The sequence below is a fragment of the Botrytis deweyae genome (genome assembly GCF_014898535.1).
Source record: "Botrytis deweyae strain B1 chromosome Unknown BDEW_031, whole genome shotgun sequence".
In the NCBI taxonomy this organism is placed as follows: domain Eukaryota; kingdom Fungi; phylum Ascomycota; class Leotiomycetes; order Helotiales; family Sclerotiniaceae; genus Botrytis; species Botrytis deweyae.
This window is the reverse complement of record NW_024066238.1, coordinates 248,788-266,231: the sequence shown is the minus strand read 5'-3', so window position 1 is coordinate 266,231 and position 17,444 is coordinate 248,788. Positions and strand designations below refer to the sequence as shown.

The 17,444-nt window shown below is 43.0% G+C and overlaps 2 protein-coding genes across 2 annotated transcripts; one reads left to right on the top strand and one right to left on the bottom strand.

Moving 5' to 3' along the window:
• Positions 1-1,365: 1,365 nt before the first annotated feature.
• EAE98_009854 (uncharacterized protein) lies at positions 1,366-3,005 on the bottom strand (the record flags this gene model as incomplete). The annotated part of the gene is made up of 4 exons (XM_038957475.1): positions 1,366-1,575; positions 1,627-1,941; positions 1,997-2,882; positions 2,974-3,005. 4 exons carry the CDS (start codon positions 3,003-3,005, stop codon positions 1,366-1,368), a joined length of 1,443 nt encoding a protein of 480 aa, XP_038806183.1.
• A 2,146-nt stretch (positions 3,006-5,151) lies between these two features.
• EAE98_009853 (uncharacterized protein) lies at positions 5,152-6,279 on the top strand (the record flags this gene model as incomplete). Its single annotated transcript, XM_038957474.1, has 1 exon — positions 5,152-6,279. One exon carries the CDS (start codon positions 5,152-5,154, stop codon positions 6,277-6,279), a length of 1,128 nt encoding a protein of 375 aa, XP_038806182.1.
• Positions 6,280-17,444: the final 11,165 nt, after the last annotated feature.

The following is a 17,444-nucleotide window of genomic DNA, read 5'->3' as shown; positions in this document are numbered from 1 at the left end:
GACGATCGAGGCCAGTGAGTACTCGTGCTGCCAGAAAGTATGCAACTCTGGCGCTATGAAAACCAGGTTAGTCCTCTTGTAGTTTACCATCTTGTGGTATGTGCATCTAGCGTCGGAGTTGCATACTTTCTGGCAGTACGAGTATAATCACTACCAAACAGATACCCACCTTACCTTTCCATACACAAAAACTTCAAATAAAACCCATAATACAACACGACACAGCACAATACAGCGCACAGCGCATAGTGCATACACAAAAATGGATGAGGCAGCGGAAAATTTGTAGATATTATCTTGATTTCTTTCATTGCCGTCTGGTCTTGCTCTGTCCAATACTGTCTCCTGATTTATTCCAGCCTATTTGATTGTAACTACATTTAAAAATATTTGTACACCACTAAGACCATCTACGATCCGTAGACCATTCATCTGACAAGCAATTAAGAGCTTAGGATCAGAGTTAGATCAGATCAGATTCAGATGCAAGATCAGCCGGCCCTTCCGTCCCCTTCTATCCAGCCACTTCTACGCTGTGCCTCCGAACAACGTCCGCTGAGATGCATGCCTTTTGGCTGGATTTGGATCATCCCCCCTGCTACCGAATCTCACAATTCTTGAAGTATCCAAGCCAACCCAGCCTATTCCACAATGTGTGTCCTTACTTGGCTTTGTTCCCGCCTCCACCGTAAGCCCAGCTCGATCTTAATGAATGTACCTAGGTATCCACATGATGATGGCTCCCCTGAAAAGAAATCCAATAACAGAATGTGCGCGTCTTCCAGAAACCGGGTGCTCAAAATCATATATTGTAGAAAAGACAAGCAATAGGTATAAAAAAAATGGTGTAAAATGGTATAAAATGATATCCCAGCCCAAGTCCAGATCCCACGATCCGAGATATCCACATATTTCAGTGCTACTCAAAAATCCACATCTGGTAAGTGGGAATATAAAAAAACGCCATCTTATGCAGATGCCAAACCAGAGTCTCAAAACTCATTGTTGTACCCATAGCCGTAGCTATCAAAATCAAACCAAAACGCCTGGAAGCAAAATTTCCATATGCTTCTGCTACCAAAACTAAATAAAAGTCTTTCTTTGAACGTGAGTGCCAAAATGCCAAAATGCCAAAATGCCCCTGGTATGCGTGACCCTCGAACAAAACCAATATGTGTTCTCTCCGCCCTGAAAGACGTGTAATTATGCGACTTTTCCTATTCCCATGATCCTCCGATCAAAACTCTCCGTAACTCCATGATGACGATCGCTAAAGATCTTCATGCTCTGTAACGCTGAATACTTTATACATTAGATTTGTGCTTTGGTGATATATCTTTCACTTAGTAGGTACTGTTGCAAAGGTTATGACCGTGGTGAATGATCCTCCGAAGATTTGGGTCGAAGTGATGATCCAGTTGAACCTTGTGACTGCTTCATCGTGTTTTTGCGGGTAAGTTTCGCATAATGTAACCCACATGCGTTGCAAAGCGTACGGGCTCCATCTGGCCCCCGTCTCCATTCGGGAGTCTCCGCTCTGTTACAGCTGTGACATCTGCCTGGTGGAGCAGCGCGCTATTCAATTGTTAGAAACTTTTGTACATGTCAAATTGGGTGAATACGTACTCCTCGACGTTTTTTGTTATCTGGTCCACCAAAATTTTGATGGTGTCTATCATCGCCATAGATGCTCTCATCATCGTAATCAGTAGCTAATCTGGCACCGCGAGATTGCTCATCGGCTGCATGCTGCTGCTGTACAGCAGTATCCAACATGCGGTGAAGGCAAGATACAACTCGGTTACCGTGAACCAACATATCTTCAATGGCCTTGCGGTCGGGTGATCTTTCCGGGATTGCAATGTGAGAGCGTGGTTGTTCTTGACTTATTGCGTGGAAATGACGTGACCAATCCTGTAAAACAGAGCTAGAAACGTTGATCTTTGGTTGATTAGTTAGCAAATTTGACTAAAAATGAAAAGAATGGATGACAAACTTGAGCTAAATTATTATCAACATCCCACACCTCAAGCTGTCGCTTTAAGCCCTGATTGAATGGCTCGGGTTGAGTCTTATAATTCTTAAATCCGGCAACACCTAAATCTCTTTCATCCCGTGGTGGATAAGGTGGGTGAGGGTAACCTTGCCCATGAGGTGGAGGATGAGAAGGGTGGACCGGTTGCGCTGGAGCGTTTGCATATGGATGTTGAGTGTGTAAAGAAGATGGTGGGCCATAGTCATTCATTGACCTCTCAGCAAATCTTTCACTAGCTCTTGGCTCCTGTTCATACCTAGGAGCCTCATATCTAGGCGGCGCGTATGAATTTGCATGTGGAGGTGGTGGAATCGAAGGATGTAACAATGATGGCCTCCTGGGCTCCGCGAAGCTCCTTGAATCTAAATCAGGGCGTGAGAAAGGTGGTGGTTGAATAGGCATCGGAGGAGAAGGTTGCCGCGATTGAGATGACTGAAATCCTCCGCCCTGCTCATGTGTTCGTGGTGGTGGCAGCACTTGCGATTGTGCATAGGAACTCTGCGGATGCGATGGCGGTGCAGAGGCGGATACAGGTGAAGCATAAGGACCGGGCTTGGTAGAAGTGCTGCTGAGAGCTTCCTGTATCGATGGCAATGATTGTCGATGGGTGTTGGTCTGCAGTGGATGCGGGTGCGCTTTGTCATTTGACGTCCTCCGCGATTCTGGAGGAGACATCAAGCCGCTATGCGGAGTACTGGGCCATCCTGCGGAGTATGGTGCACCATTTGGGTAGTGAGCGGACGCAGGACTGGCAATCGGTGGTGCAGCCATTGGATTTGATTGTATATATCTCGTGTCGGTATTTATACGCTCCATATGTTCACGGTTCATGATGGAGAGGATCCCACTAATATTATATGAATGTCAGCTTGTGTTGTGTTGAACTTGCATTAGCTTGAAAAAAATGCAGTGGTCCTAATGAGACAAGAAAAACTGACCTCGACCTACTGCCACTTTCCGCACCCTCCATTGCAAGATCTGGGAAATATTTCACTCGAATCTGAACAGATTAGATGCTCGGAAACATGCGTGGAATGATATCGTGCTCTTCCGGTTCCGACGTTTGTGCTACCGTAACACCTGTTCACCTAAGCATCTACGAATCTCCCTCAGCTCGAGTATTTCCGTACTATTTCTTCGGTGTTGCTTGAGCACTGGCCGGAATGCAAATCGATTGTGAGGATGAGAGGCAGAACGGTTAATTGGTGTGCGGCTGAAAGAAAGGATTTGAGCCTTCGAGATTGCTCTGGCTAAAATTTGACGACTGAAGATCGAATTATCAAAGAAGTTGAACTTGTGTTTTATGGCTCGTGGCTATGTATATACACTCGATCGATTGCTATCGACTGTCCTATCAAAGGTCTCAAAGTGAGGCAATCGATGCGTTACGTGAGTGGGCCTTTTTGTCAACCACAGGTTTTTGTGTATGTGGTTTATTTTGAGCGGCGAAAATGGTGAGAACGTCCAGCAAATTCGTTCCAAGAATTTGAATTGAGCGCGGCTATCCCGATATATTTATTCGATCAGAATGAGGCTGAATTACACAGAGGGGAGATTGGAGGGGAAAAGCCCGTCTAACTCTAGTGAGACTTTTTTTCGATTTGAATCAGAACTTTTCTGTAGCTAGGTATATAGAGGTTTAGAATCCAGATGTAAGCTCTAGGTCCATAAACTGAAGGCGAAAACTAATCCAATTGACTCTGCGTCGGTGTTGATCAGATTGAATGTGAAAATTCCAAGTATAAGAATTGCAAACTCGTATGATACGTTTCGTGAGCAAAGATCAAGATCAATGTTTCGATGATGTTGAAGGAATGGGAGGAGGGAAGAAAGGAAGGAAGCAGTGGACTGTAACAGTGTGAAGGCTGCTTGCTCTAACTTCTTGCTTGATTAGGGTTTCGCTCGGTGTAAAAGCTTGTGGAAGTGTGGAAGGAGGAACGAGGTACACAACAGGGCAGGTGAGCTTCTCGAAGTTTGGTAAGGCAAATGATAGGATAACTGTAGGAGTGTAAGATAAGAAGCACAAAGGTGGGAAAGCCAGCAAAGATAAAAATAAGCAAGTAAGAATGTCGACGCAATTATAAGTCAAGTTTATTTGAGCTGCTGAATAAGAAACATTTAGTAAATCGTGAGAAGAGTAGGACTAATTGTAGTTGTGGTCGTAGTTGTAGTTGTGACTAGAGGTAAAGTTAGTGGAGCGGGATGAGTGGGAGGAAGCGGCAGCATCGTGCTGTGCTACCTGCTAAGCTGCTAACTTTTGATCGAGCGGATTCGAGCCGTCACTTGTCAAGCTAGTGATGGTTTAGCTATGAGATTCTTAGCCTTATAGAGCTAGTCTAAGGGAGAGATCTTTTAGTTTCCGGTACTTTGACTTGGGTATAATTTCTTTTTGGGTTTGACTGTGAGATGGACATTGTCATGGCTAAATGTTAAGGATAATAATAATGGATGGGGATCGAAGATTAGGAAGATACAGAGTCGTAGCTAAGGCAAACCCAAACCGTCGCCAAGGATCAAGGTAGTAGCGGCAAAGCAGGAAAGAACAAGGCACTATCGACAAGGGGGATGAGTGGGTGGTATGGATCATATCGATGCTCTTTTATTAATATTATGATTTGTTACAGGCAAAACCTGCCAGCTAGCAGCAGCTAGCAGCAGCTAGCCAAACTGTTAGAAAGAAAATCAGAACTATATCGAGTAGTATTTCGGATTACCATGGATGAGTTAGCCTTACAAATCTGCATCAATCTGTATCTAGATGCAGATTGACCAACATCTAGGTTAAATCGCAGGTGGGTCGTTGTTCAGAGTGGACGAACGATATGGCATCTAATAAAATCCGAATATCTTTTGACCAAACGAGGGGCAAGCTAATCTTGAGATTTGCGAGTTTACGATGAGTCGGCAGGGATTATAAATAAGATGCGTGGATGTGGCAGACTGCATATCCTTGCATACGTTTACCATGGGTCGGCCCATATTGTTAATATGGATCTCCAAAGTAATGGGTGAGTGGAGGGTCTCGCGAGTGACACGAAAAATGGCACACGTGTCCTTTTAACCTCAATTCACGTCAATTACCACAACTTCAAAATTAATTATTAAATCACAACATAATGGTATCAACTCGCCGCGATCGCTATGAGGATAAAACGTATCCCCAACAGCATAATAGAACCCCTGTTAAAGCTAAAACCCAGGCTATGCTTGATGGAATAGCTGATGGAATTGTCACTACTTTCAAAGCTCGAGTATTCAGGGCCTACAATGTCGCACCTCGCACCGGATATCGACATTGGCATGATCGCGATCCAAGGCGTCTACATGATTCTACAGTACGTAAAGAGACTAGAGGAGCAAAAAAAACCCTTACTCCTCGCGATATACGTGCTATGGAGATCATGATCCAAACGGAGGGTTTTGAGGCTAGATCCCTCAATTGGAAGCAATTGGGAGAGGCATGTGGATTAGACCAATCCGGAAGGACTATTGCACGAGCTATGGGATCTATGGGATATCGAAAATGTATAGCTTGTTGCAAGGGATGGGTTACACAGAGAACAGCTGCCGCTAGACTCCAATTTGCCCGCGATATGCTAGCTAAATACCCTAATCCGGAGGATTGGAGAAGAGTTAGGTTCTCTGATGAGTGTCATTGGGGTTTCGGGCCTGAGGGAAAGTATAGGATCATTAGAAAGCTAGGCCAGAGGCTCTGTCCTGAGTGTATTCAGCTCAGAGGGGTAGAAAAGGAGGAACACCGCAATAAGCAACACTGCTGGGCGGCAGTGGGCTACAACTTTAAGAGCAATCTTATATATTACGATGTTCCTGGGAACCGGAATGGCAAGTTGTCCCATAAGGTTTATGTCGATACTATATTGGATGGGGAGGTAAAGCGATGGTTAGCTGTATCGAAGGATTTCGTACTCGAGGAAGATGGTGATTCAGGACACGGCTATGGGGGCAAGAAGGACAATATAGTGAAGAAATGGAAGAGAGATCATAGTTTAGAAACCTATCAAAACTGTCATGATAGTCCTGATCTCTCAATCATCGAAAATATCTGGCAAATCCCAAAACAAGTCGTTCGGAGGCATGCCCATTGGGACGATACAACCATGCGGGAGCTTATAAATGAGGGTTGGGAGCAAGTTACTATTGAACATATCAATAAACTAGTAGATACTATGCCTCAGAGGCTTAGGGATGTTATTAAAATGAAAGGACAGCTCACTGGGTGGTGAAAAGGTGGTCAAAAGGGTGGTTTTTAGAGTGGTTTCCCCCTCGAAACAACTCACTTTCAGAGGGAATTGAACCACAACACTACCTTATATCAATTATATAATTATATCACTCAAAACAGTACCCTATATAGCATCGATATTAATTTTTTTATCTTATACTGAATCTTAAAGCTCTGAATATAGCGAATTTAAAAGTCTCTGTCAATGGAAGCGAGTCGATCTTCCGTAATGAATTATTCTACGAATATTGCACTTAGAATCATAAAACTTATATAGAATTAATCTCTGATATCGAATTAATAAAACTACCATATTATTCTTATTATAAATATAAAAAGTGGTGGTGTTGAATCAATTGAAAGAGAGGTGTTGTTCCATTGAATGAGAATTACGAATTTGTGTGTGCCATTTTTCCTGTCACCCGCGAGAGGGTCTGGGAGAGAAAAAGATAGATGGGAGGGGTTTATTTGTGGGTCGTGGGGTGGTGAAAATAGCAAGAGGGTGATGAAACAAATCCAACTAGTAGGGGATTTGACATACGGTATAAAAGTCTCGAGGACGAAAATGACAATGGCTGTGAAAGTGTTTAGGGCTTACTGAGACCAAGAATATTAACAGTCACAAGAAGAGAGAATGTTTAAATTGATAAAATATTCCATAAATTGACTTCCATACATTGACCCCATAGCCCCTTCATTTGTAGATTTTGCTCGCGTAGGACGAACAATCAATAGCCCTATAGAAAAATGAGTATCGAAGTAGAATCCCAGCATATCTCACTCTAGTAACTTAATCGTCTTATGATCGTAATATAGAAGATGATATAGTGTAATATCTTTATGGGGTAATAATGAATCTAATCATAGTGCTTAAGACAAGAGTTTTCCCTGATATGAAGTCCGATCTGATGTAGGCGAGGTAGGTCAATCTTTAGACCGGATTTGACGTTAAACTCAAAAGTGATATATACGCTACAGACCTTAATTGTTCGCGATCATGATCGCTTATTGTTATGACAACATCGGAGTAAATCCGTGGCGTTATCTCGTAGCTCAGGTTCAAGCATATCTACCTAACCAACTACTAGTGATACCTATCTTTAGGGCACGAACCGTTGGGAACAAAATCAAATCTCCAGAGAAGTACCCGTATCACATCGCCGAGATCATCACTAAGATCTGTATTTCTGGATCACATTCAGGGGCCGATCGCCAGTTTTATCATTACAAATACTGTACATATATGTCTTCATATCGTTACCTATCACGAATCCCATTTTACTTGCGATAATCCCGTCGCCATTTTAAAGTTTTCCGATCGTTACCAGCCTGCAACTCGCTACGAGTATTAAAATCTACAATACAGACGGAACAGCCATTTATCCGTGGGTGGCCCCAGCAAATCACCTTAGACTAATGCACCCTAGATCGGGACCCTGGATGATGCACTCATTTTTGTGTCTCACAATTACTTGGCTGTTCTTCGTGGCCATCTCTCGATGAGATAGAAGTCACGTAAGCATGATACCTACATCTGGTGCATCGTACAGCAAGCAGTGCCGGTATTTTATATCGTTGGCATTGTTGCCTATCAAATTCCCAAATCCCTACATTTCCCACATCTTCTACTGCACCACGTGCAGTATCCAGATACGCGGCCACAAATTGTGAGATCGTGTTACTTGGATCATAATGTACAGTGACTTTTTCCTGCTTGTCCCCACTTCAATACGTATCGTATTCTGTTAACCTTTCGTGATTATCTTCACCTATTATCCAGTAGGTAACCTCTGCATGATCATGATCCGTATCAAATGCTGACGGACAAATCACAAGCGCATGTTATTTATCCTCAATTTGCATATTGTACATCTTGTCCTGCCTCTGTGCTACCAACTTCTTTTTCATCATAGATTCGGGTAGTCGCTATATCTTGCCGCAACTTGCCACCTTCACTATTGGAACACGAACACACCGGGGCCTTTGCCCACTTCGTTCAATCTCGTTCATCTTACCTTCTATTCTTACAGAAGCTGGAACGTTGAATCTTTCCCTCCACATGTATATCTGGAATAAAACATTTGTTCTCGTACATTCTGAATTCTTGATTGAGGAGCACATGGTGGCTCGTCCCCTTTAAGCCGAAATCTCCCCAAATCTCTTAGGTCTATTAATTGCAGAATAGAGGTCAATTTCTACAAGGCTACACGGCAGATCACTTCCATTTTTGATATTGCTAACTTTAATTTTTCCTTTACAGCCGTCAAGCTTTTCAGTGCTAATGGTCTCACGGAGAGCTTTGCTAAGAAAACGTCGGCTGATAGAAAAAAGGGATGAGGCCATGGGCCATAGCCTAGAATTCTCACTAAATCTGGAGGGCGAATGTGTTACATTCACTAATTAACTGCAGGTGGTTCTAGGGTGCTATACTCGCATATTGCTACTTATTAACCTCAAAAATACTGATTGCTTCGATGAAACCTATCACGGCAGTCATAAACTCATGCACTCATGCACTATGAAAAATTGTTCTCATAACACTTCGGCCATTTTGGGACTCGACACTAACAGTTCTTTTCCTTTGTTGGTATTCATACCCTTGATGATACAGAGATTGCATTGAAGATCTTCCTATTTCAGACATCGGCATATTTTAACCCCTGACAGCTTGGGGCCGCGGTTATCGTTGTGCTGCTGTCTAATAATCCCAATTCGTCGCATCGAGGCACTTTGCCGACGGAGATACTGCAAGTTTAGCCTCTTACAGTGCCCAAAAGATTTCCTTGCCAAGATGATCCAGAAGGATTTTCATTCAGCTTGTTGATCCAAAAGTTGGAAGTCAAACTTTATAGTTGTGCCGCAAAGAACCCAAAATGAAGTTTGAACTTTCGAGGTGTCCACATTTACGGAAAAACGTTGAATATCTCAAAGCTCGGATCTCTCACAGATTTCCAGCAGAGGACTGCTTCAGGTTGTTGGATGTCCTCTTCCTAAGCAATTTAAATCCTTGTTGATACCTTCAGATTTGATTTCAGAACTGCCCTCAAACAATTCAGAATCTGGAGGGTTCAAGTAAATATTCTGACAGCTGCATGTTTCGGGATCCCACACCCTAGCGATCCGCTTCCATCCATTCATCTACGGTCTTCTTGAGTCTTGGCCAACACCATCATTACCTTACCGCCTGTGGGGATTTCAACGTCTACGCTCGCAGAAGTAGATGCGCACGTATGTCTTTGGTGACTCGGTGAGCATGATATATATGGCACTCTCTGTTGGCAACCGAACCCCAGTGGCTTAGATCAAACGACGCATCATCATAGAATATGAGCTAGCCATTAAACCACATCAAGACCGATGTTATGTCATAATTCTGGAACTATTTTCAACCTCTCCAATATCATCCGAGACCTGAGACCTGAGATTATCCCGATTTTTTGATATAAAATAAAACACTAAGAAAGCAGGTTGCAATAATGTCTACAATCATAACTGCTCTGAAGATCGAAATCATATGAGGACTGCTATTACCAGGGGGGGGGGATAAAATGGGTGATGATCCTCCTGGTGACATATTCCCCGAACACGAACTGATCCCATCGGAATGATCCAAGATTCGAATAATCTTAGCAGGAATTTTAAGTTAGACCCATCCAGATCCAAGATTATGTCTTTCCACAACAAGGAGGTTCATCATCGCCACGTGAAATTCATGGATAAGCCTTGCTACAAGCGCAACGGTTTTCTTCTCGACTCTCATGAGATGATTGCTAGGATTCAGATTCTAGTATTTTTGTTTTAACAATAAGATATTTTCGATACACGTACTATGATATTGACTGAGGACTTCCTTGGTACGACTTGTCATTCTCCTCGTTGATGAAGACAACGGAGCAAACTTTCCTCGTTGAGCTTCACGATGCACAAAGGCCCCCTGATCATGCACATCGTTGCACATTTTCTTACACTTTCATTCGACTCCCCAAAATCTCACGGTCGCGCACACGCATCATTCATGGATGACAAGTCCACTGGATCGCCGATTAATACCCTTGTGCCCCGTAGACAAAGATCTAAATCCTCCCCACCGTGTCGGATCCAGAAAAATTTAAAGGAAAAGGATGATTAGTCCTTGTACTAACAACACGATGTGTACGCAAATTACACGGATTACGATTAGATTCTAGTCAAACTGTTAATGCTCGCAGTAGTTTAGAGACTACGATAGAGGTAACTGTCAAAGAATCTTCCTCTCCACCTTTTGACTTCATCCGGGCCTCCGAAACCCTTTTTTTGTTTCCAAGGTAGTTTTTCGTTGGTACCCAAATGTTGAATGTGAGCCACTAAATCAGATGGTGGCTTACAAGTCACGATAATGAATGGGGAAATCTCCTAATCAAGTCAGCCACATTTATATCTCGATCGATGTCTGCATCTAAAAACTTTCTCCGAGATGAACATACATGGAGCGTCTCATTCGACAAAATTTGGACAAGGCGGACACCAAAGCTAGAAATGATATAGTGGATGCTTGGGCTCGGACGGGATCTTCGTCAGTTCTTACTGTAAATTGGTGGGCCCCGTCGAGGCTTCTAGCAAAGGCTCTTGCCGTTTGCCCGTTTCAAACTCCTCATTCACGTGGACTTTCCCTGAAATTTTTGAGTTCATTGAGTTAGTTGACAGTTGTAACTTGTTTCTCACAATTAGTCACAATTAACCCCAATCACTCTCGAACACGGAGATTTTGAATATTGCAACTAATTCAGGTCGTACAGCCTCATAAGCGCTTGAGACGTCTGATATGACAAGGGATTTCAAATGACCTATCTAGACTCTAGAGTTTGGAGAGTGCTGAAAATTGTTGGTGAACGGCCGTAAGTCGTACGATTATTCCTTACCGAGGGGTTGGAGGCTTGCGGGAGCGGGAGCGCCAACGTATGATAAAAAAGTGGTTGACTCATGTCACCGTGGTCAGCAAGAATCTACCAAGATAATAGATCGTGAGATTCGAAAAAGTCTAATAATTCGTCGATCGAGTTCATCTGGATGTCCGTTATACTCCGTAGAAAATTACCGATTAGGCCGAGTCAGTTTCCCCAAGCTCCCTTTCGAGTCTCCCCATTCTTTTGCGTGCGGATCTTCTCATTCATGTCCGCATCGTCACCTCGATTGTGTATCTTTATTTCGGAGTGTTACTCCTTTTGTCTTAGGGCATTTCCTTTTCGTAAATATTCTATTGTCAATTTCGAAGATCTAATAGCAAGTTATTATCTGACGGTCAAGATAAACACATGAACACTATAACGTTGCTGCTCATCACTATCACCGTCCCACAAGCTATTGCAACCTATATTACACTCCATATTTCCTAAAAAGTCGAGACGAGAACATTGTATCGCATCGAAATGGGAAAGATAATCGACCGATCTCATGCATACTGGAACCCTGATGCTTGCTTGGAATAGTGATTTCTTCCCATGGAGATATTGCTAAGATGATCCTGAGATTTCCGACCGAACCCTTCTATCGGTACTCCATTCAAGTCACGACTTGGCCGGACGGTGTGCATCATTCTCCCGGAAGAATTGTTTCTACGACACTACCATTTATTAGCCTTGTGTTGCAACGCAAAAATCCTGGTTATACTTCGTAGTGATGCATGCAAGAAAGAATCACTTCTCATCGTTTTCTCCACTTGAGACTTTTACCCCAGTAAAGGAATCCAGAAAGTGACCAGGAGTTGCAGAGACTTTCCAAGCGATTTCGCTGCGTGAGCTATCAATAAATCAATCCTACGAAGCATCAGATCTAATGAAATTTCTGGGCATGGCATGATATCTAACTGGGTCTCTACTTTTCCGGATTTGGTGGTCCAATATATCAATATTGAAATGCAGTGCCGTTCAGTCATTAATATTGTGGCTTACGGCACAGCAACCGTTTTTTTTACCCCAAATATGTCACAAACTAGGATCTAGAGACATGCAGATTTTTCATTATCCAGAAACCTCAAACCACAGAATGGAGACTATCCTGGCCCTCGCAAAACCCTCGCGTAGGGAGATGTAAGCTTCATCTAAGATCTGCTTATCTTCAACTTAACTCCCTGCCTTGTATTCCTTTTTGACTCGGGTTCGACAAACTCCCACACTGCAGGTAAATCATAAGCGCATAACGAGGAGGCTTGAGATAATGAATAGATGCTTACAACCTGCGGGGTTCTGCTCACCGAGCTGAGTTTGGCTCGTACAGTGGTCCAATCCCCAATCCCACCTTTAGTTCCGCTTTCCAACAAACTACCAGCCTCAAAGAACCCTAACATATGCACTGCAGCACAATAGCACAACAGCACGAGAGGAGAACAGGATGGCATTGGGCGAAGCCTACAATGAATATTGAAATATCGATCTTCATATCTGATGGATCATTCCGCAGTTTGACCAGGGGTTCGGCTAGATTCCCCATGTTTATTGATGTCAAGATGAAAATCCATCTATGAAGATCACAAAAAATCAAGTATATGTGCTTACTTTCTGATAGATATCCCAGCCTCCATCCATTGATATGATCATGGTTGGGATATTGCATATTACCTGACTAGCTTACCAAGATATCATCTGAAGGCCTTTTTACCACTCATAGTGTATCATCACCCGATTGCATCGTTGTACTAAAAATGTGAAAGATTACCTTTGCGGAAGATTGTCTCGCGCTTGCATCTGCAGGTGTGGGTGAACGGGTATCTAACAGATTAAGATCTCAAAGATTTCCTGTCATCTTACCATCTCATCTTATATAAACCGGACTTTTGTACTTCCGCAATTATGTGCCTAGATTTGTGAGGGATACAATGACATACTGTATCACCTTACTGGTTCTCATTACATCAAGTCCGGCACGATTGTAGAATGCGGAAGGTTCAACCTCCACAGTAAGGAGAAAAAAACCTCACGTGGCACCAAAAGGCCAAGTTACCTAGCTGGTCATCGTATTTGCTTCTTGGATCTTCATGTTGTAATCGCTTTTTCTTTTCTTGCCAGCTTCCAATAAATTGCGACACGATTCAGTGAAAAATAATCGCGAGTCTTTCAATTGCTATCAACTTGCATACCTACCTAGTAGCTTATCATTCGATCTGAATGATTTTAAGTTTAAGGTGTGTGATATAGGTAGATACGTAATTGTTTCATCTGCATTCTCGTCCCAATACAGGAGCTTCACCGGTAGCAGACGTCTACAAAAGAAATTCTATTTTTAGCAATGTCAAGTGATGTGTGCGGACGAGAATGGTTCAGTCAGCCTTCAAACTATTAGATGCATATAAACGTGTATTTTGAACACGACGTTGAGGGAAATACAAAGGTGGCGTACGTGAGTCTTCACGTTTTGTGGCGTATGAAAGAATCATCGTGGCAACGCCACCGTGCGGTATGTTTTCTTTTTCTCCTCAAGGAAATGATCAAAGCAAGGAAGCTCGTGACGGACCGTCTGTCGCTTGGAACAGAGGGCTTGAGTTCATCAGATTTGTACAAAGATTGGCTCTTGTTGTTCATATGAAATGTCCGTATGCCAATTTCATGTGATTACGAGAAGTTTTGCCGAGGCTGGCTTACGAATGTCTCGCTATTAAGCGCTCGACGACACGATGTCAGGAATGTATCATGTTGTTCCTTATCCGCCTGCATGATTCTCTCGGGCCCGTGTCTCAAGTCAAGAGAACGTTGACAACAGTTCGAAAGTATGCTTTCTTATCGTCCCTCTTTATGTCTTGCCCGCAAGCCGTTGTTCAAACCGTTAGACGCGTGGACGAACAGCGAAAGGCTGAACTCAATCAAAAAGAACTATCATGTCGTTTAATCTTGCTCAAGTCTGGAAGTTTCCGGATTGTAAATAGTTTCAAGATGTCTAGCCTTTACAATTTTCCTTCCGTCTTCTCCTTGCTTCCTTCCACCCTTAATCCCAAAATCCACTCCTCTTTGACGAGCTTGCCGCCATAAATTGCGACTTCAAAGAACATTTATTTTGAGACATTGACTATGCCATGTTAAGGTAATGTCCCGCAATGTTTCGATGACACTGTGTGCAGGACATAAAAAACATAAACACTCCGAATGGTCTCATAATTATTCCGTGGCTGCGTGGCTGAAAACTCTCAAGAAATACTTCTTCCATCCTTCGATGATCTTTCCTTGCATATCTTGTACACCGATCAATAGAAAAGATCTTGTTCCTCGCGAGTGCAGATCAGCCGCGTGAATTCTGAGTCACGAGCGTATTTTCTAGTTGCATATGTATTTAGATAAAGTGTGATTAGGGTCCCGAAAGGTGGAGAAAGGATCTGCTGCTAGTGGTACTTTACTGCCGAGACACCATGTCGATCGACGGACATTGTTCAGCTTCCGCTAGAGATCGCTAGGGGTCGATTGCTTCAAAGAGCTCGATGGCGATAATGTTTGCTAGGAATAATTGTTCGGAAGTAATGTTATCCAGTTTCACAGATTCAGATTCTTCGGATCTGGTGGAATATGTATCAATGGAGATCCGTAGGTCACCGGGGTACAAAATGTGGAATAATTCAGGGGCTGAGAATTGGAGCTCAGTTCACTAAGAGTACATCGCGGCTCGCGACCTACACTCAAAGTTACAATTGAGGATTCAAATCAAATATTTCATGTAATAAATTGATATATTTATTAAGCACAAAATTGTTTTTAATAATCGAATATTCCTTGATACAGATAGGTAGCATTTCATATATCTCGTCTATTACAAAATACGTACAAAATAATATTTGATATTCAGGGGCTTACTAATAGTCGGCGTGAAATATTGATGGTCACAGCTTTTAAATACATACCTACCTACCTACAAACCAACCCATCTAGTTATACGTCGTATAGTATGCGGACCCTTCTTTTGCTCATGGGTACGTGCAGTCTTTCTAATTAAGCTTTCTAGACCATCCGGATTACTCAAATCGTAGTTACAATGACACTGTTTACAAGAAGGCTTGATTACATCTTTTCTCGATCATCATTAGCTACGATTAGCGTTCAAGTGGACATTCAATATGCGCACAGACTACTTCTTCCCCGCTACCCGAAAGGAAAAACGACAATCTACCTAGATAGGCATGGGAGATCAACTACGCTCCCCTCTTTTTAACTGCTCTGCATGGCTTATAATTCTCTCTCTATTCGCTCTATTCACACACCTCATATGCAAAATGCCACCTAGCAGACGCCGCTAAACCTGCAATGAGAAGAATATAATCACACTTCGAAGGAAATGAACGATGAAACGACAGGACGTGAATTTCTGGTCTACACACTTTCTTCACCCTTGACATTATTACATCTGGATGGACATTAGTGTTCCAATATTGATGTGTTGTTGAAAACTTGGCATGGATCTCAGCTGTCGTTTCGCAAATCGGTCTTTCATTCGAAGCTGAACGCTTTGACGACGACAATGGAGACCACGAAAACTCAATTCTCAGCACGCCTAATAGACGGTGACTCCTTTTCTTTCCTGTCCTCGGACAGTTCGTTCCTCGTACAGTTCGTTCCTCGTACGATTCTCCACAAGGAATCAGGAATAGTACACCGCATGTATACCCAACTCCTCACCCGCTACTTTTGCCTAAGACATCCCCCAAAGACCTCGCAAGGATTCTCCCGTTCGAGAAATTTTTCGGGTGGCGATGGAGGATGCAATTGTTTAGGGGGAAACGCTCGCTCAAATCGAAATGTAGCGAGGGGATCGGGGAGAAGTGCTCACTCCACCTACCTGAGATTCGCTTGCGGATAGGTTATCGTCATGTTGGAGGATATTCTCGTCCACTCCGCGGAATTATTGATTCTTCAAAGGCGTTCTTGATTTACGATGTTTCACTTTCCACAATGACTTGCAAGTGTCAAGTGCTGAATGTTGGGTGTTGAATATTGAGTTTGGTTTGGGATTTGATGAAGTGTCAATCGCAAGTCTGTGGCATGTGTCTGTCTAGGTAAAGATGGTGTGGACGGGTGGTGAGAAGGTTTGATACATTTGATTTGCATGGGAAGGTAGCTGAGTACATCTTTTCCGCCTCTCAGCGCAAGCAGCTGTAGCGTACTACTATTGCTTCTTTAGATACGTATATTTCATGGATTTAGAGGGACTAGGAAATCATGGGCTATCACAGGACTGGTGTCAGTGACATGGACTCTTTGTCAACTTCCAAGGCGGGATTCATAGTATTGAAAATCGCGACTGTGTGCTTCTGGCTCATGTGTCTTTGTGCCTTTCCTCAGTGGGCTCGCTCCTACGGGTTGAGAATCAAGATTCGAAAGTACTCGAATTGAGATGATGGATACGCATGTTCTATGTATCATTCCAGTACACATCGAACGTGGAAGTCGGTACGTGCAGCGAGATCTACTTGTAAACACTCATGAAGTGTAAATAATTGATGATGATAGGAAAATCTCCGTACTATAGTTTGTATTAAAGATGTAATTGCAACAAATTACATGGCATCCAGAAGTAAATACCTACTTCAAGAACTTGATTTGTCTGCATCTTTTCACTCATGTATCTATCCACTTGTCTCCGTCTATCCAGCACCAAACCCATAGATAGTACCACAATTCTCTCTCCTAACCCCTTAAACAGAACCTCGTATATGTCACTTTACTTCATTTCACATCCCCAGATCTACACAACAAAAACACAAAACACTCAAACTCGAGTAAATTCACATTCCAATTGTGAAATTAACCAACCAACACAACTTCCAACCAGCGCCAGCTAGTATATCAGTAGCAGTAGCAGTAGCAATAGCAGTATATTATCCATCCTTCCATTCATGCATCCATAACCTTGCATAGCTTCAAAACACTGTATTCTGATATCCTAAATCCAGCGCATGTATACCAAACCATCATTCCCAATATCCAATTCCAATTCCAATTCCAATTCCAATCTGATCCGATCCAATCTACTCTCAAGCTGCCATTATCTAATATCTACTCCCGTACGCATTTCTCCTAGACCAAAATATCATGCCCTGCTCTCCACACATATCATCTCGCACGCCTCATCCTACTATATCTCCACTCCATCCATCGCTCCCCTAGAACTCCCACCCCCCACCCTCCCAATTCCCAGTTCCCAACACAAACCCCC